The 21,573-nt window shown below is 40.0% G+C and overlaps 1 protein-coding gene across 4 annotated transcripts in view; it reads right to left on the bottom strand.

Moving 5' to 3' along the window:
- Nucleotides 1-21,573, bottom strand: part of LOC111155683 (dual specificity tyrosine phosphorylation regulated kinase 1A) — a 146,408-nt gene that overhangs the window by 40,296 nt on the left and 84,539 nt on the right. For 2 of the 4 annotated variants that reach the window (XM_022515976.1, XM_022515977.1), the window contains exon 3: nucleotides 462-658. In XM_022515976.1, the coding sequence (XP_022371684.1) occupies nucleotides 462-658 (197 nt within the window). Of the gene's footprint in view, nucleotides 1-461; nucleotides 663-21,573 lie in introns of those variants that run through there. The other 2 variants (XM_022515978.1, XM_022515979.1) reach the window with 1 other exon arrangement.

Genomic DNA, 21,573 nt, shown 5'->3' with positions numbered 1-21,573 from the left:
AATTTGCTTTACATTCTTTTTCATTTTAAGAAGTTTCATACATACTGTGATAAATGTGCACTAAAGTAGTTTAAACAGCATTAAAATCAGCTCTGTAAGTCTGTGATAATGGAATCTCACTTGTTTTCCTTTAACTTTATTTTTCTTACCCACCTTTTCATAAAAATAAGCTTTCAGTTTATTTTAATTAATATTTAATTATTTAAATATTATAATAAATAACTTTTCTCCTCCCTATTACAGAATGAGAGAATGTGTCTGTGGTTTATGAGTGTTTTTTAATTAAGTGGGATACATAGAAAAAAGAAAAAGCCAACAAACTTTTGAATGCATACTTATCATCCCTCATGTGGCATGTAAAACTGAAAACCATTAAATCATTTTTGTCTGTTTACTGTTGTCCCACGTTAAGGAATAAACCACCACACCAACAAATCATTTCTGCTACATCGTAAACTTACCTGGTTAGTTAGAGGTTGCTGAATCTGGTCAGAATAAGATAAGGCAGAAACCTGTTGGTCACTTATGTTTGGCTGGCGACGGTCACTGTACTGATGTGAATGGGGCATCTGTCCAGCCATCTGAAGGCCAGCAGCATGGAATGAAAATGACGGTGCAAGCCGAACAGATGAAGGTTTGCATGCTGAAGTCTCTCCTCCTACAAGAAGACAACAAGTGAAGTTGAAAGGATGTATTTCTATCCTAAGGTCTCCATCTTTTGACCTATCTGATAGTTCCTTCCATAAGGACCTTGGGATGTTTGGTAATACTAAAAACTTTTAAAACTACAAAGTGCAAACAAGAACGTGCACTTGACAAAACAGTTCTTTGTTAAATGTCATAAAATATAGTGATCCAAGTGTCTGTAAATCTGTAGTCAGAGAAAACCTTAAGGAAATCTTTTTGTAAAGCAACAAGATAACCACCCTTAATACTTATTTTCACGTATGAGCTTTTCATCACGCGAGAACTGTTCAAGTTGCACAAGTAATCTCTGATTTCTCGAGAAAGCCCTCTCGAGCGGATCAGCTCCTTAGAAACCAGTGCAAAGGACACTGCTCAGATACTGCTTTGTACCTGCAGGTGTATGCAATCCATACTCCAGCATCCCCCAAACCAAGCGAAACATCTGTCTTCATGGTGCTCACCACTAACACCGGAAATTCAAAGTTAAACAGACAACACACAGGCACAAATTCACAGGACGCTAGATTCCTCCAAACTCTTCTGACACAGTCCTAAGAGCACCCAGAGCAGGTAAGCTCACCCCAAGCGTGAATGGCCGATAATTACCCCACAGGCAGGCTGGGACCACAGCCACAATTTTCATTGTAGACACAGAAAATTAACACTTGGTCAAAGTTACGCGGTAGTCAATTAATAAAAGTTAATTCTTCCTTTAAAAAAGAAAGAAAAAAAAAAAAGAACTTTCTTCTTAAATTCAACCACACTTTTAATCACAGACTAAAGCCAAAGGCAAAGTGTCAAACCCTGGTCAACGAATTGAGGACCCAGAATTCTCGAGCTTGTCTTCCTGAATAAACCAGCTACCTCCAACCATAATTTCCACACCTAATTTCCTAAAAAATAATAGTAGTATCTACCTCAAAAGCCTGTGGTGAAGGTTAAGTGCTTTCATGTGTAGAACACTTAGAACAGCTCTGGCAAACTAACAGATGGTCCAATACCGGCTGCAGCCGCTGCAGTGCGATGGGAAGGACGACGGAGAGAGCACCCGCATCTGCGGTGCTAACAAGCTCTACCGGAATGTCACACAGACTCCCCAAACCGAAGAGGACAAAGCTCAATTCTCTCAAAATGCAAGTTCCACTTCTATTTTCTACCACAGCGAATGACACCGCCTTCCTCCCCGTCAAGCAGAATCAAGGCTCCCGGAGTCGAGTGCAAGTTCTTTTCCCCCACAGACCAACCTCACGCAAACAGCTGCCCCACCTTGCTGGTTCTGCCTCCTGCGGAACATCCAAATACAATCACTTCTCATCTCCACCAACTCAAGTCTCACTTAGAGGACTAAAAGAGATTCCTAAGAGCTCTTTTTATCTTTGCCCATTTCTGGACTCCTTCAGTAAGATACTAGAGTGACTCTTCCAAAGTGCACATCTCGGGTCCTGCCCCCCTTACTGAAACGTACCGATAACCTGCCTTGGCACTGGCTTCAGACCTTAGCTTCTGTCTCCCTCCATTACAGAGTGAGCTCCCTAACGGACCCACAGTACATGATCAGTAAGTATTTGCTGAATAAGTAAAAGGACAGTGTTACCATCAGGATAGATGGGGTAATTTTCTAAACATTTCATTCCTTATACTAAAAAAAATACAGTCAACTTAATTACATAGAATAACTGTGTTCAGTTAAAAAAACAAAACAAAACCCTGGGGGTGGGGAGACACCTGGGTGGTTCAGTGGGTTAAGTGTCTGCCTTCAGCTCACGTCATGGTATCAGGGTCCTGGGATAAGCACTGGGCTCTCTGCTCAACGGGGGAGTCTGCTTCTCTCTCTCACTCTACCTCTGTGTCTCTCATCTCTCAAATAAATAAAATCTTTTTTTTTTTTTTTTAACCTGGAAATTTTATCATAAGGATATATCGAGGACGCTCACAAAGACAGGGAAAAATGTTTATTCTGGTATTGTCTACAATAGCAAAAAAAAAAAAAAAAAAAAAGAAACCTAAATGTCAAGAGAGGAAAAACGGAGGCTTTACATTTGCATGTTAAAAATCACAAAAAAACTGGGAAGGAATATAAACATACATAAAAAAGATTGAGTTCTCGGATATATAAATAGCTCTTATAAATAAACAGTAAAAACAGTAAGGCCCTAAATGACAAATTAACCACTTTAAGGTCTTGGTTTCCCCATCCATGCAGCAGAGCTATTATTATCCTAACCTATTCCCTTAGGTATATTATGAAGTTTTTAAAAATAGGATACCACAAGTAAGTCATGAATCCTAGTACTGTAAAAAAAAAATAAATAAATAAAAATAAAAAAAATTTAGCTTCTCTATTATCAATGTCATTATTATAGACTATGTTTAAACTTACTTATAATATATAGAAATAAGTACAAAAATCATTAGTATATAGCTTAAATAATTATAATCAACCGAACCTGTGACAAGGAAAAAAAATGGCCATCACGCCAGAAATCCCCCCAACACCACTCCATGACCCGCTCAATCAATACCCAAGCCCCCCAAGTTACAATCTTGATCTCCAAACCAGATTAGTTACAACTTTACAAGTTCACTTATGTTACATTTATGAATTGTGGTTTGTTCATTATCATTACTTTATGGTATCCCATTATGTAAAGATGTTCTGATTTACTTATCTCTTTGACTTTTGATTGACATTTGGGTTATTTCCAGTTTCAGGTATTATAAATAATGCCACTTGGGGGACGGGGGCGCCTGGGTGACTTAGCTGTGAAGCATCTGCCTTCCCCACTCAGGTCATTATTTCAGGGTCCTGGGATCCAGTCCTACATTGGGCTCCCTGCTGAGCAGCAACTCTGCTTCTCCCTTTCCCTCTGCCTGCGGCTCCTGCTCCCCCTGCTGTGCTCTCTCTGTGTCAAATAAGTGAAATCTTTAAAAAAAAAAAAAAAAATGCCACTAGGAAGAGTCTTGTTGTCTTTTCGTACACACAGAGATGCTGTTCTGCTGTTTTTCCAGGTTTTAAAAATTGCTCTGTTTTTCCCCTAGCGGTTTATGAAAAATCTCCTCTGTTCCCTTCCTTCACTAACACTTGGAATCATTATTCTTTCTGATTTTCAGCCATTGCTGGAGGTGTGTAGTGGTACTCTACTAGGAGCTGAACTTGTATTTCCAGTGATTATGATCATCTTTTCATTTATTTAAGGCCAGTTAAATATCTACTTCTGTGAAATGCCCATTCAGGTTGCTTTTCCACTCTTCTACCAAGAAAGTCGTTTTCTTTTACATTTCTAAAACCTAAAACATTGAATGTTAACATATTTTGGGCATGAGCCCTTTACTGGTTGTAAGTGGTTTCCATTATTACCCTCTTAATGGTATTTTTTAATCAGCACAAGCTCTTAATTTGATCTTTTGTTTTAGAATTAATATTTTTGGTGTCCATTTAAGAAATGTTCCCTTACACCAAAGTCATCAAGAAATTCTGCAATCTTCTCAAGTTGAGTTTCACCATTCACATCTAGATGGACAATGCTCTTAGATTGGATTTCTATGCATGTGTGCCAGAGAAAGGTTGCATTCCTCCCACCAACCCCAAATGGACATTTGATTTACTCAGGACCAATTATTAAAAAGATAAACTTTCCCTGCTGCTCCACAAGGCCATCTTTATCATAAATGACATGCCCGTACGTGCTTAGATCTGGTTTTAGATTCTTTATGCTGTTCTACTGGACACAGGCCTACCTAGATTTCTTAAAACTTTGTGTAAGAACCAGTTTTACAAGTTTTAACATCCAGTAGAGAATTCTGTGCTTTCTCAAGAATAGTTTGGTTATTCTTAGCCCTTTGCATGCCCATGTATGATTTAGAATTAGCTCATCAAAATCAGAAAACAAACAAACCTATGTTGGCACTGTGGCTGAAATTGCACACTGTCCAATCAATTGATTGCAACTGATCCAATCAATTACATACATCAAACTGAACAGTGGACTGTTCAATAACAGAGTTTTTTTTACAATGATGAACTTAACAGCATTATCTAATAGGCAGCTACTAGCAGTACTGGGCATTTGAACAGTTTTATTTTTTCCCTCCTAATCCTTCTCCTTCCTTTCGCCTTATTCTACTTGCTGTTGTCCCTCCAACATAGTGATGATCAGAAGAGGCGAAACAGGTACCACTATCTTTCTACTGTCTTACTCCCAATCCCAGAAAGTAAGCTTTCAACATTTCTCCAGTACTGTGGTTGCTGCAGGTTTTTAATTGATAACCATTATCAGATGAATCAAGTTCCTTTCTAGTCCTAGTTTGCTAAAACGTTTTCCTCATAAATGGATGCTGCATTTTATTAAATGCTTTTTCTGCACCCACTGAGATGACATCAGTTTTCTGATCTACACTGTTAATGGTGAAATACACTGATTTTTGAATGTTAAACTAACCTTGCATTTCCTGGAACACAGACTGGTCATGATTATCCTTTTGTGATAGATTCACTGGCAAAACCATCTGGTCTTGGGAGTTTTCTTTGTGGGTAGTTCAAAGTTAGTAATTAATTAAAAGGTGTCTTTAATAGGACTACTCAAATTCTTTATTTCCCAGCGTGACTGTTCTGATAAGTTGTAGTTTTCTAACAGTATGTCTCCATCTACATTTGAAACACACTAGCATCAAGCTCTTCATTATACCCTCTAAGCTTTTCTATCAATGTAGGTATAATTGTAGTAATATCCCCTTCAATTCAGCTCTGGTTAATGAGGCCTTCTCCTACCTTGTGATCAGTTTAATCAATGGTTTACTAATTATTAAGTATCCTCTCTTATATAGGGTTTTCTATTTCTGCTCTCATCTTATTCTATCAGTCAGCAAGAGAGGTTTATTAAAAATATTCCGTTTAAGGGGCGCCTGGGTGGCTCAGTGGGTTAAGCCTCTGCCTTCAGCTCAGGTCATGATCCCAGGGTTCTGGGATCCCAGGGTTCTGGGATCCCTCTGCTCAGCAGGGAGCCTGCCTCCACCTCTTTCTCTGCCTGCCTCTCTGCCTACTTGTGATCTCTGTCTGTCAAATAAATAAATAAAATCTTAAAAAAAAAAAAATTCCGTTTAAGCATGTTATTGGATTACATCAATTTAGAGTTGTTCTACCTCCCTGATGAATAAAACCTTTAATCATCATAAACAGCCCTTATTTATTGCCAATAATACTTCCCCTGTCTGATGGCCACACCACACGTTCTCTTATTCCTTCTGCGGAATGCCTTCTGTCCAGCCTTTACTGTCAATTCCCTGTTCCCTTCATAGTTTAGATTTGTCTCATATAAACAGTTTGCAGTCTACAAGTTTTTAGATTTACAAATGTACACTAAGATGTGCACATAAGTACGCTATAACTATACTAGTATAGTGCACTAGAATACAAAACTGTAAGTTTATTTAATGTACGAATGTACACTAATAACCCTTCTATTTATTCCAACTGTTTTATGTTCCTTCCTTACCTTCTGCTGGACTGAAATTTCAATACCTCCCTGACATGCAAATTATTGTATTATTTTTTAGTTATCTTATACATTATCATATAGATCACTATCTTTGACTCATCAAAATCTAATTATTGTATATTATTGTTGACTTGGGTATGTACACCCCCCCCCCACACACACAATCACAAGATATCAACTAATCATCCAGCATGGGTAGAATCAGACTCAAGGATACATCAGGAGGGAGGGAGGGATGGAAGGACAAATTTTGTGATATCCAGACGGCTATGAAAGAAATACAAAGAAATGGCTAGCTGCTACTTGATTATTACTGTGATGACTATCCTCCTAAAATGTGTTTCATTTTCTGAACCTAGCTCCAATCAATTATGTGCATTAAATTCAATAGGCACTGAGAGCTTACTATGGCACTGTCTGAGGGTGACAATGCCGCCCGTGGGCTGTGACAGTACCTCACAAACTTTAATGCTCTTACAAACTGCTTTTGGAATCCCATTAAAAATGCAGATTCTGATTCAGTACATCTACGATAGGGCTTGAGAGTCTACATTTCTAACAAACCACCAGATGATGCCAATGCTGCTTCGAACAGCATCTAAAAAACAATATAATCACTTAAGTTAATAAAAGAAAGCTATTTTCCAACTAATCCAAGAAGCAGATAATCCAAACAGAAGCTATAATCCTAACTACCCAATACACCACAGGGCAGTCCCACCCCTCAAAAGATTTGCCCTCCTAGTTAGATTCTGGATTTTTCCTTATTATTATTAAAACACCAATACACATTCCTGTGCAGAAGGATGGTATGCTAGGTGACAAAGAATCCAACGTCCTTTTTAAATCCAACGTTCTTTTTATTTTATTTTTTTTTAAGATTTTATTTATTTATTTGACAGACAGAGATCACAAGTAGGCAGAGAGGCAGGCAAGAGAGAGGGGGGAAGCAGGCTCCCTGCCAAGCAGAGAGTCTGATGTGGGGCTCGATCCCAGGACCCTGAGATCATGACCTGAGCCGAAGGCAGAGGCTTAACCCACTGAGCCACTCAGGCGCCCCCAACGTTCTTTTTAAAGGTTACTGTAGGTCATCTGAACATGGGCTGTTACTGTTTTTTGCTTATAGAGCCTTTCTTTTAGATGTTTACTATAGCATCTATCACAACTCCTCAGTAACATTCCCAGTTGCCAGGCTGCATACAGGTGTATTTGCCACATGCTGTCTCCTCTCTTGGCTAAACTGCTGTGTGTGAAATCCAGAAAGATACTCAAGTTTAACTTTTCCCACAATGCCAAAAAGTATTTAAGTTATCCATTCATTCATTCCTCTTTATGATAAGACTCCAAGAAGGCAAACTAATACAAGAATCTGTCAGCCCGATTTATTAATTAGGCCCATCACCACGGCTTTTGGCTTTTATTCTTTCCGAGGTTTCCATTTTCCCTTTTAATTCGAATGTTAAAAAGAGCAAGGACTCAGTTCATCCTATGATGTTAATAAAGTATTAGGCTGAACTGCAGGAAACTAATATTAGACCTCCTTTGGCCTACAAAACAGCAAGTTCATATGGTTTAACCTGACATCTACACCATACCAGATATAATTCTTGTCCAACTAAACTAAAAACTGGCTCTAGGATTTTAGCCCAAGAATGTATCAAAATATATGCTCCAACATCAAGTCTTGTAATTTAATGATCATCTTATAATATTTAACCCAAAGTATCTTCGTAATCATTATTTGGAGTCCAGTTCCCAAGTAAGTTTAAACTGCTACCAAAATAGTGTGAAAGACAGCTGGAGAAAAGTATGCAAGGAGGGTCCTAGCTCCAGTTCTTCTATCTTTCTATACTATATGCATTTTTTTTTTTTTTTACCATGAGCATGTTTCTAAAATTTCTAAAAATTGTGTTCGTACATAGCTTACTTAAAAAAAAAACAAAAAACAAGTGCGCGTGGGTGGTTCAGATGGTCGGACGTTTGTCTTCAGCTCAGGTCATGATCCTGGGGTCCGGGGATCAAGTTCTGCATCCAGCTCCTTACTCAGTGGGGAGCTTTCTTCACCCTCTGCCTCTGCCTCTCTCTCTCTGCCTCTCACGAATAAATAAAACCTTTTTAAAAAAAAAAAATGAAGTAGCTTTTTCATCCACCCAGGTTACATGTTTCAGCAAAAACCTGTGATAACTAGAGACCATAACACTAGTAGAGATTAGCAGTGATTCTACAGAGAAGCACTCCAGGAACAGATCTGAGACTGGGAGATGTCAAGCCTCAAAAGGCAGAGGTAGACACAGACCAAACATCAAACAGAAAAGCCTGGGAGCAGACCCGGAATGAAAAAAAACCGCCATTTAATTTAGCTCTGATGTAAGACCAACAAGTAACTCCACCTGTAGCTAACTTAAGTTTCTTTTTTTATTATTAATATGTGGAGAGAGGACCGTTCTTGTGGTTACTTTAATCAACCCTTGATTTCAAAGAGAAAGAACAATATTAAAGAACAAATGAAAATAATTTGAGTTAATTAAAACTAACATCCAAAAGGTGGAAACTCTTATGAGGCCAAGCTTCTGAGACAGACTCCCCTAAGAAGGAAGGGAGGACAACCAAGACTACGTGGGGAAAATGTGCCATGTCACTAGCAACAAGACATGTCCACAACGAAGGAGAAGACAAATGTCAAAGGAACAGTCGACTGCACTTTAAATGAAGTGTCGGGAATACAGGCACAGGATTAAGAGGGTGACTAAACAGAAGTCCATGAAAAAAGTTTGGTTCACCAAGATATAATCAGTACCAAGAACAGTACCTGGCACATGGCCTGCATTCAATAAATATTTGTTCAATGAAATAATGAACTGAATCCATCAGGAATATTTAGGATATGAAGAAATGGTTGAGAAAGGGAGAGAGAGCGCCAAAGGGGGTAAACGTAAAAGAAGTACACCGAGGGGCACGTGAGTCAGAACTACAGAGCTGTCTAATCATAGCACGGGCCAGAACTATGGATCCACAGTCCGTTTCTCCTGCTCAGTTTTACATCCCAAGCACACAGCACACTGCATAGCTCCACAGGAGGTGTGAAATAAATACAGATTACAGTCAAACTATGTTCAGGCTCTGACAATTACCTAATGATAAGGACAAATAAATTGATTTCTTATTATCCTCTAGTTAGTGGCCAGTATTTGTCATAATGGAATGTGTGCGTGCGCTCGCGCGCGCGTGCACACACACACACACACACACACACACACACACACAGTCTGTTTTAACCTACTAGCCAAAACAGCATATTCAGTTATCTACAAACACTACGAAACTGCTTATGTAAGATCTAAATAAATGTTCAGGTTTTTCAGTCTGAAACTTCCTAATTAAATTTGTACATTAAATGAAGAGTAACGGTGGGATGGGGTTTAAAAAAAAAATGTATCTTTAAAAGCCTGTAACATCAGACTTCCACTTCTGAGCACTTCTGAGTGCCTTGTAACTGAACTACCTCACTCACCATGAAGAGTCCTCAAACTGGTCAGACACACGAATTAACTGTTCTCAGACACTACCCAACAGGCAGCGCAGAGCTGTGATCACGGAGAAGAAGGGAACAAACCTGTAGGGAAGGGGAGCCCAAATACAACAGTAGTGGTCTTGCTGAGTGGGGAAGACACGGACCAGAGTTCAAGGCTAAAGAGCTGGCAGGAATTTGTGAGGCAGGGCACAGAAAGAAGGAAGCTTTGCAGAGAGGTCGCTCCATTAAATCTGCACCTAGAAATCCCCTTGGCTCATTGGCCAAATGCTAAGCTGCCCAGCTGCCAGGTGCTGGTCTGGGAGGCTCGGCAGGAGCGAGGAGCTGAACGACTAGAACTCACATAGGACTGGGAGACAGCAAGCGCTCCAGTCAGCAGGCCTAGAAAACCCCCGAAAACACCGACATTCAAACCAGACCCCCCCAAAATTCACAACTCAGGAGTAGAGCTATCCTGGCCCTACAACCAAGGCTGCCTTCGGCCTGTCCCGACAAACACTGAAACAAACCTCAAAGGAGGAGGATGGTGTGCAGTCTTCCAGGACAAAATTCAACACTTTTTAAAGGACAACAAAACCCTTTAAAACAAAATAAAACAAATCAACTACCTCGCACTCCTAATGTTCATATCCAATCAAAAAATCACTAGGCACAGGGTGCGCCTGGTTGGCTCTGTCCGTAGAGCATCCGACTTAATCTCAGGGCCGTGAGTTCAAGCCCCACGTTGGGCATGGAGCCTACTTTAAAAAAAAAAGTCAGTACGCACACAAAGAAGCAGGAAAATATTGCCTGTCTCTATTCAGGAGGAAAACAAATCCATCTATAGATATAGAAATGATAGAAACAATGAAGTTAACAAAGAAAAAAACGGGTATAGAAAGGTTTTAAAAGGAAAATGTAAACAAAATAAGAAAGACCAGCAAATCTTTTAAGTTTGTTTATTTATTTATTTAAGTAATCTCTATACCCAACATGTGGCTCAATTCACAACTCCAAGATAAAGAGTCACGCGCTCCTCCAACTGAGCCTGCCAGATGCCCCAAAACAGCAAATCTTAACAGATACACAGAAACTATAAAAAGAAACCAAATGGTAATTCTAGAAATGAAAAATAACTGTAAGCAGGGATGACTGGCTGGTTCAGTTGGCCAAGCTTGCAACTCTTTGTGGGGGGTCATGAGTTCAGGCCCCTCATTGGGCACAGAGTTTACTTTAAAAAAAAAAAAAAGAAAAAGAAAAAAAGAACTGAAATGTAAAATTCACTGAATGGATCAAATAGCAGTTTAAACACAGGAGAAGAAACTATGAGTGAATGTAAGAACAATGTACTTATAAATTAACCAAACTGAAAATAAGTATAAAATAAATGGAAAAAGTATAAACAAAGCCTCCAAAACTTTCAGAATAAAATCAAGCTAACGCTGCTATTTAGAGCAGACATCAAAAGGGAAAGAGAGAGAAACTGGGGAAGGAAAATTTATGAAGAACTAAGTCTAAAGTTTTCCAAATTCAACAAGAAGTATCAATCCACAGATCCAAACACAATCAACCCGAAGCAGTGTAACAACACACACACACATTAAGGCACTCAATTGTTAAAAACCAACGAGAAAAAACCCATAAAAGCAGCGGGGGAGGGGGGTGGATACACATTTAAATATAGGAGAACCACAGACTTCTCATCAGAAATCATGCACACCAGAAAAAAACAGAGCAACATCTTAAAATGATAAAAGAAAGACCTTTAACCCACAATTCTATATCCACTGAAATAAACCTTCAAAATGAACGCAAAACACTTTCAGACAAATGAACGTGAAAAAATTTTCCAACAGCAGACTTGACACTCCAAAAATGTTCCCAGTTCACAGAAGGGAAATGATCCCAGACAGCAACTGAGATCTATACAAAGGAATAAAGACCAACAGAAATGGCAGAAACGCAGGTAAATAGTAAAGACATTTCTTATCAATATTTTTAAGAGATAACTCATTGTTTAAAGCAGAAATGAGAACATACTATAGAATTTATAACATATATAAAAGCCATACAGATGATGACCACAGCACCCGGGACAGGAGATGTAAGCGGAAGTACACAACAGCAGAACTTAATGAAGGCTGCACCTGGTAAGCCCCTAAGCAACCACTCAGACAGACCAGATGGACAGAGAACTAGAATACAGAGAATCTGACTTAACACCACTGTAAATGGGTCCTTAACCCTTTCAATTACAAAAGACAAACCAAATTCTTGCAGCTGAAATAAGAGGTCAAGAACTTATTTTAGTAATAGCATCCGGAACACAAAAGAGATTAAAATAGTCACCCAAAATATAGCTGTTGGATTCCAGAAATTATTATACTGTACACAATGTAATGTGTAATGTGGTTATATTTATATGGCTCCCAATATTCTAAAATTATAAAGTATTTTTAAATAGTAAAAAATAAATAAGCAGATAACCTATAAAGTTATCAGTAGTCATGAAAATTCCAGGTAAATATTTCTTTCTTACTGTATCCATAATATAAAAATGTTGTATCAGTAATAAACCCATTTAAATAAAAATTTTCCTCATTTCACAGAAAACAAGGGTGTTCAAGCAACCTTTGATCCTTTAATTTCTAGGAGTGGGGGAAAGGTGCTTGAAACAAAAGGCAGATACACAAAGATAGATGATGTCTCTAGAGATACTTCTGAGGTAAGATTAAACTTTTTATGAATTGTAAGCCCCACCAGGACCTCCCCCTTCATCCTGCTGTGTTCACTACTGAATCCCTAGGACTTAGAACAGTGTTCTGCACACAGAAGCTCTGTAAGTAACGGATACCTGACTGACTAAATGAGTAGTGTATGAAGAGCACAGACATTCATCAACTTATAAAGGTGAACCCGCCATTTGTAAAGTGAGTTTGCCATTAGAAGATTTAGAAATGCTACCACAAAATGGAAGATTACTAACATGCCGCAATAAACAAACATACAAGCTACTGAATTTTAGGTATGAATCCCTAAACAAAGATTTTAGAATAACTGCAACAAAACTTCTAAAACACTGAAAACAAATACTCCAGAAAAGGTATATGCAAAAGAAAGAACTGTATTTAACACAACTAAAATAACAGTCACTTGTACAAAGTGTTCGCAAACGTACTTTTGAGAAAAACACAAGACAAAACGGTTTAACTTTATGATTGTAGTCCACGATCCTTGCTGGCTTCTAACGGTCTTAAATTTATATATGCTCTAACCCCCCACCCCACACACACACACCCCAGTCCTTTGGGGGAGAAAAAAAGCAAAGCTGTTTCTAACAAAAGTTTAGTTTTAGATGTTTCACTGGGCAGCCCTGCAGAGGGGCAGAAAACAATGCCTTCCAGACCAGCGGAACCCAAGGAAGAGCACAAGGGAACAGCAAATGAGCCAGGACCTGCTGAAGCAACCTTTTCGGGAACATCAGTGCCTTAACACAAAACCAGTGTGCTGCTCATATATACAGGACCTGAACTACAAAAGTTTCTTTCTAGCAGAGTATTAAAGTAACATCATTGATTCAAGCAGTTACTAATCTGAGACCAAGCCCCTAAGAAAAACATCTACAACCACAGTGATAGTATCTAGGAGATCTACACAGGATGCCATGGTTGCTCTACCAGGCACCCAGATTAAGACCAGGGAACACGAGCAGATAACTGGAGTCCCAACTAGACCATGTGTATGAACCGCCAGCCTCTTCTCTAGCTGAAGGAGGCGCCCTCTAACAGCAGCCACTCTGACAGCAGCCATTTGGCCTTCCGTGAGTCTGTCACACACACGTCAAGATTTCAAGAGTTTTAGAAAAATGACTTGTCATTCAAATCAACAAATTATATTAGTTATAATCAAGAAACCAGTTCTTTCAAGCAAGCTAAGAAATGATCATCACTCAGATTACATGGTATGCCAGATCCTGAGACTCCAGTGTCTTTCAGCAAGAGAAATGAGGACAGCTCGACACTATCAGTCTTGATTTCAAAGCTATGATACAAGTACCTGTGGGATGACGGCTCCTTACTCGTGGTTTAGCAAATCCAGTCACGTGAAACAGGGTTAGCAGTAGCCAGCCTAACTGGCAGTAGCAATGACAAGAGCATTCAATGAATGACACTTTCTATTTTCAATGAGAAGACAGAGTTTCCGGGCACCTGGGTGGCTCAGTCATTAAGTGTCTGCCCATTAAGTGTCAGGTCATGATCCCAGGGTCCTGAAATCAAGTCCCACATGGGGCTCCCTGCTCAGCAGGAAGCCTGCTTCTCCCTCTCCCACTCCCCCTGCTTGTGTTCCCTCTCTCGCTGTGTTTCTGTCAAATAAATAAAATAAAAAGAAGAAGAAGAAGGGGTTTCCATGCACTTCTTCCCAAGTTAGTCACCTGTGGGACAGTTAAGGGGAAGCACTGGAACAATGTAGACAGGATAAGCTCAGGTTTCAAGCTGTTCGTAATAACCTTTGTGAAATCTTATGGTCCAGGGTCCTGCTTTCCACAACCCTACAGATTCCTCTGTAACGTGCAAATAGCATATTCATTTGTAACAGGAAAAACGAGAACTACATCTGGAACATTCAGCTCGCTATGTAGAAATACATTGGACTAGGATTTAAGACCTCCTCTCGCTTGCCTTAGCACAAGCCCAAGTGCAGCGCGGTGACAAACAACTCCGTCTCCTCATACATGAAAAGAGATGATTCATCATCTTGTCCAATCATGTAAATCCGAAGCATTCCGTCCCTTGTAAAATGCCATGGATCTGAAATGTTATACAGATCGTTGCCAGAGGAAAGAAAAGACTCTGCTCAAAAGTCTGTTTAGAGCTTAAAAGACACATTTTAAATAATGTCAGTTACATTCTTAGTTCTTTTTTAAAAATCCATACAAAACATAGTAAAATGCTACTTATCTAAAAAATATTAAAACGTTATGAATGTATACACATGCACACACACACATATATTGTATATATACGCACATATATAAAAAACTTGAATTACCCAAAGATATGCCCTCTCCCACCCTGTTCCAGGAGTTTTCTTCAGATCTCCTAATGGTAACTTTGTCAAGGCCTATGTAAGCACACTAAAGTTGACTTCCCAAAACCTGAAGTACAAAAAGAAAAATCACATATTGTAACACATCTAAAAGATGAAATATTATGAAGCCACTGAAAAGCTGAACAATGCTGCTTAGCTGTCTTTCCCTCCAGGGGAGAAGGATCCGAACACAGAAAGAGGCAGCTAGGAATACAACACAGGCAGAAATGTCACCTACCACAGGCCACCAATCACCTTCAACTATGCCATAACCATGGCATTTTAAGAAATGTCTGAAGATGCTACTAAGTTTCAGGCACATAAGTTTCCTTTGGAAAGAAAGTGGCCTCAAACCTTCCCTGATCTTTACCTCTGTATTCTCCCAAAGCAGGCAGAGCAACAGCAGCTGAGAAGGGAGGGCGGGGGGGGAGGGAGGACACAACAAAAACCAACATATTTTTTAAAAAGTTTCCCCCTGACCTGTCCCAAGCAGAAAAGAGAGCCATACACATACTCCCCACTCATTTTTAGTTCTAGCTAAACAGCTGTAACACACAAGATATTTTTAAATCTAGTTAAGTACTTGAGTACCTATATTGAATTGCAGCATAATACTTAAAATTATCCAATGAGGCAATCATTTGGCTTTGTGATTCCAATTAAAACACTGTATATTTACAGGGATTTTCCATTACAAAATGCCCAAAAGGCAAGATATTCATCTGACCAAAGACACTTTAAAACTTAAGCATTGAGCAAACTGTTAACTGTTCAACAGAGGTTATAAAATTTAATATAAAAAAGTAACCCTTCATTAGAAGTACATTTATGTAGCAAATAAGCACATCATTTCAGAGTTCATAGTTTTCCTTCTTCCCTGTCTACTGGGCAGAAGTGCTTAGAAGTTTTACCTTAGTGCTATGCCACATGGAAACAGCACAGAACACATTACTGTCCCAACTATTATACAGTATCCGTAATACATAAGAAAGTTCTCTAACAATACAATTAAAAACACAAGAGATGCCCCTCACTTCAGGAAAAAAAACAAGCCAAAGATGTAATTCTTACAAACCAATAATAAGTATATAAGAAAACTTTCAAACTCGCTAGAAGTCAAAAGGTCAGGTGATAAAACAAGTAAAACGAGCGACATCTTCCGGAGTCCCCTCAATAAGCACTGTATGGTTAAAGCAGATTCCTCTGACCCTTCACCAGAATACTCTGAGCAGTCACACAATTCAAGCTAAAGTAATCGAAATAAAATTAGTAATAATCACTGAACTTTATCCCACGCCAAATATTGTTCCAATATGTCCTTGTACTCCCCCAAAGCTCTGTAAATGCGGTGGCATTATCACATTTGTTGTGTTTTACACAGAGAGAAGCTCAAGTCAAGCAGCTGGAGAGGGGCCCCAGGGGTGGTGGCCCCATGTTCCCAGGCTCACAGAGGCTAGGACAAGAGGCTCCTGAGTGGTTAGGAAAACCAAAGACTGGCCGTTTGCAGAGAACACTCCCTTCACCACTCTTTGAGCTTGGCCTCCCAAAGCCAGGAGTGAGCGGGAGAGTGCTCAAGAGACATGAGGAACCCCTCCTAAAAGCGGAGACAGCTGAAACCCTGCAAAAGGAATCAAGATAAACCGAATGAGCAAGGAAAAGAGACAGGGGCTAGGAACAGCACCCAGCTTCAGAACGTCCCTTCCCAAATACACCCTGCACCAATTCAGGTGAAAACGGGACACGCAGGTGGCTGTGGCAGAAGAGAGGTGAATTTAAAAAGGAGTCTAGGAAAAACAAGTCAACTTCACATCAAATTTTACTAAGAAGAAAAAGCAAGTTCTCTAAGTATCCATGAGTTTTGTGAAGAGCTTATGCAAATGTTCTGTGGGAGAAGACAAGACTAGGAAGTGGGCCACAATCTGGGCCTAACCTCCACTCACAGCCTCATCTTGCGACATTCCCTCGGTGGGACTCTAGGCCCTCCGAGGTGCCCCCATACTCTCAAGTGCGTCCCCCTGCTCTGCTTCAAACATTACTGCCTTACAGCTTTGCCTGATCAACTCTCATTTCTCTTCCAAGTAGCAGTTCAAATGTTGCCTCAAGGCTGGCTGGAGAACACAAAGGAGTAGGTTAAGGACAGGAAGGCAGGCTGGGTCCAAGAGTCTTATTAACAGACTAAGGATTTGGATTTTGTAAAACAGTTAAGAGGGTGCCAGGGAAAGTGTGCCAGGAGTCACATGACTCTAGTTGTGGTTTTAGTTATAGTAATTAACACTCTATAGAGTGTCGAGATGCAATTTTGCCACTTACTACCTAGCTACTGTGGGACTTCAGATAAGTTAATAAAATCTGTGCGTCCCTTTCTCCCTGCAGAATGGGTTAGTAACAGTACTTGTACCTTAAGATTAGGAAAATTAAAGAGTTAATGTTTAAAGTGGTATATGGCACACGGTAAGTGCTCAATAACCATCCTATTACTTAAGACTGTCATAACAGAACTGACAGGTAATACAGACTGAAACAGAGAGACTACTAGCAGAGATGAATTGGCAGCCTATTTCAACAGTCCAAGCAAAGACTGTGAGAGAGTTTAGGAGGGTAATGTTAGAAAAGGAAGGAGACATATGAACAGACGCTGTACAGTGGAAGGCACAGGACCTGACCAGCTGCCCAAATATGGAAGAGGGGAAACCAGCTGGATTCAAACATGACTCAGAGGTTTTGAGCCTAGGTGACTTGGAAAATGGTGGTGACACGTACAAAGTCAGGCAAGGGGACTAAGCTGAATGATGAGATCTCCTTAAATGTATTATGATCTGAACTTTAAAGACTGACGTCTGGTATCTGTCACTTTATCAAGCATATGACAGTTTAAAAACTTTATTGAAAAAAGAAAGGAGAAAAAGTCCAAAAGTCTTAAAGGAGAAGGAAAAGGGTGAAGAAGAGAAAAAGAAAACTGGCCCTGGGAGCAGAAGGCCGGGGAGCTAACCCGGGCTCGGAGCTTAGTGCCATGACTGTGGGGAAAACATGCCCCACGTGCAGATGACCCCTTTCCGCCCCTTCCAGCAGAGGTAGCACTATCCATCTGAGCCGGCTACGAAGTATACACACCAAGCTCCGTCTTGTCTCCAAAGCACTCTCTTTCCAACAGCAGTAACCTAACCTACTCCAGATGCCTGGGCAGAAAAAAGGATTGAACACTCCTGAATGACCACCCCACAGTCACTTTCAGCTCGTAACACACCACCATCAGGAGTAAGGAGATCTCCCCTTCCCCACTGAGTTCAACATTGCATATCTATCTATATACAATGTAAGGAACACCCACCTCAGGACAGGGAAAAGTCCACCTCCATCTTCAATACCAGTGACTTTGTGGTCACTGGATTTTCTTTAAAAAGTCATCTAGGTTTTCTAGAACATATAAATCTTAACTTCTATGTTGTTTTGGACACCACATTCTTTGAATCCCTGTATGATGCCATACAGGGACACTGTAACAATGACATAAAAATTTTAACAATTAGCACAACTGATGTTTTCTATTAATCCTATGTATATATTTGTAATTTCTATTGCAATACTTTTAAAAATGATCTTTAAGAGTTTCACTTACAACATCAACACTTGGAAACATGAGGTCATAACCTCAAAAATTGGGGTTACATTTCTCTGACTCACTTTGAACACATTCATTACATTAAGTACCTTCGTAAGCACCTAAAACCACTATTCAAAGAGGCCGCACCATGCCTATGTCTTCTCCTCAAACAGGTTTACCTCACAGGAACAGTACACCCCATAACATGAGAGACTATGTAAGGGGGCGGGGGGGGGGGGGGAGACGGTTTAAGAACTCAAAATATGTAAGGGCTGAGGGATAATTTGGGGGAAATAACCTCTTTATATTCAGCATGTATAGTACATAATTTTATAATGCCAAGTATCACACAATGCTAAAAATCAGACTTGGCTAATTTTAATACAGAAAATACTTCTTTTTTAAGTATTTTGAAGTATACTAGTTGAATGACCCCAAAGTAAAAATACTGATACATGCCAATAACACTTCTCCCCACCTCCCATCTAAAAAGATATTTTCCTTTCTTTTTAAAACTTTTTTCTAATTGAAGTATAAGTGACATATAACTTATTAGTTTCAGGCGCACAATATAATGATTGGATCTTTTCTAAGTCACAGGGAAACCACTTTTGAGACTTTTACCTATAATGAGGAAAAGAAATCGCTGTAACATGATTCAATTAGAGGTTTACGCTCAACAAACTGGATTTGGGTCTCTTAAAATGTAATTGAAGAATACATCTCTTCAAAGCAGATGAGACAGCAAGAACAACTTCATCCCCTACCTGGCCTTCAGAATCCACTCCCAACCACCTCCTCAGAGGCCTCTGTCCATCAATTAACCCCTCTGTCTCCTATTACTAATTACTAACACCTCTCTCTCCGGGTCTGTCAAACACATAACATGCTCAATTTCTTTACTGTAAAAACAGAAGTCTTCATTCATTCTACATGCTCCTTTAACACCCAATCTATCTTCTAACTCATTCATTCAACCAGTATTTATTGGGTCCCTGCTATGCTCTAGACCTGAGCTGTCCAGTACGGTAGCCACTGGTTGCAGATGGCTAATGTAGCACTTGAAATGAGGCTAGTAGGAATTCAGATGTGCTGTAAATAAAAAACACATGCAGGATTTTAAGGGGAAAAAACAGACTGTAAAATATCTCATTTTAATTTTTTAATTGAATTTTTAATTTTGAAATAACATATTTTAAATACACTGGGTGAAATAAAATGTATTAGTAAAATTAATGTTACTGTTTGTATTTACTATTTTTTAAACTGTGAATCCTAGAAACTTCTAAATTACATAAGTGGTTTATATTGTTATTTCTCTTGGACACTGTGGCTCCTGACAAAGTTCACAGCATTGAAGACAGACATACATAAGGTGGTGAGCGAAGTCTCTGCCCTCCTAGGCTGGTACTTTATTGTCAGTGACAAGGGAGCTCTCAGATAATAAATAAGCAAATTTGAGAATGTAAGAAAACGATTAGTGTTTTGAAGACAATAAAACGCAGAAAAGAGAAACTGGAGGTGGGAGGAAGGACCACAGAGCAGGGTATGCCTCTTCCCCTTCCCTTTCCCATCCCTTACAACAAATGGGCAACCAGGCTTCTGCTCAAGTACAAATTCAACAGACTGGCAGTGGCTGTCTGGAGCACGCACTATTGCAGATTCCAAGGCTAATGTGAGCGTCAGCTGGAAGGCACAGCACGCTCTATTAGCCATGTCTGCCCAGGCTAGAGAGCAGGCATGAGTGCCAAGTGCGACCCACTTCTACAAATGGTATCTCACCATCCATCCATCCACTCAAGCTAGAAACCTCAGTCTTATTCACTCTCTTATTTCCACCTTCCTACACACACACACACACACACACACACACAATCTAACTACATTCTGTGACACTGGCCTCAGAAATGTCTCACAAATCTGTTCACTTTCATACTGACAAAAGCCTAATTCAAAATCAAGTGATAAGCGGGGACTCTACAGTAACCGCACCTTCTGCAGTCTCCATGCCTTAATTCTCCCCCAATGCTGTCCAACTTGCTTCCTTAAAAAGTTTCAAAATCACAAACACTTTAAAACACCAGAGCTTCCAGGTTGAAGTGTTTACTCTTCTCGCCTCATTCTCTCTCCATCCTGTCCCTCCAGACCCATCCTTCCTCTCGGGTACATTGACGGTGCCTGCACAGAACTGCTCCCTGCCCAGAATACTGTCCTTGTTCGCCTCTTTTCTGCTCCTAGAACTCTTGAACTCAAACTTCAAGACCCCAGATCTACTGTCATCTTCTCTAAGGCATCTTTCCAGAATCTCAGAGTGAACTACTAACCAGCTTCATCCTTCCCTTACTCTTCTGCTATGATCAACAAAGAAACATGCTCTGTGCTGAGGTAACCAGTACGCCCACACAGGCAGTACACGTGAGGGAAGGACTGGTCTGACCTGTGTATTCTCCAATGCAAAGGCTTCACGCAGACACGACTAAATGAATGGGTGCACGAAGCACACAGTGACCTCTGAACCCCCTGCCCACAACACTCTCGCCTCCTTGTCTGGATGAGGTTCTCTTCATGAGCTACCCTACCATGCTGGGCTGAGCTACTTAGAGTACTTCACCCAAATCATACTAGAATGATTCACCTGCTCACTCATTGAACTATGGGAAGGCCAAGATATCTTACTCACGTCTATGATGCCAGATCATAAAGGCACTCAGTCAATGTTTATTTAATGAGTGGATAAAACAGTTATTATTAGATATCAACTTCCCCACCTCAATTTACAGAGGGGACACTTGCTGCCCAGAGAGGTTTAATGACTTGTCCAAAAAGGTCAGTGGCAAAATCAAGACTGAAACACAGTCTCCTATCTTATACCACAACATGGGACCTCTTCTCCTGATTGAAAGGTCCTCAAGTGTTTGTCATTCTTTGGTCACTCAGTATCAGGGCATTCATCATAGTTTGTGGGTATCACGAGAGACCAAAAAAAGAAAAGAAAAAGAAAAAGAAAGCATACCTCCTACTATAAAGGCCAAACAACAACAAAAATTCACTCTTCCTTACACCTCGGTAACCAGGGCTTGCTAGCAACTCAAGTCTGAAGAGCCAAATGTTCCTGCTCAGTCAGAGTTCAGGAACTTGAGGGGACACCCCTGCAAGGCGCAGGAACAGTAGGAGCATATTCACACAAACTCACG

Source organism: Enhydra lutris, unplaced genomic scaffold (genome assembly GCF_002288905.1).
Source record: "Enhydra lutris kenyoni isolate GAN:26980312 unplaced genomic scaffold, ASM228890v2 scaffoldscaffold43, whole genome shotgun sequence".
NCBI classification, from domain to species: domain Eukaryota; kingdom Metazoa; phylum Chordata; class Mammalia; order Carnivora; family Mustelidae; genus Enhydra; species Enhydra lutris.
The sequence above is the reverse complement of the archived record's forward strand: the minus strand, read 5'-3'. Positions and strand labels throughout refer to the sequence as shown.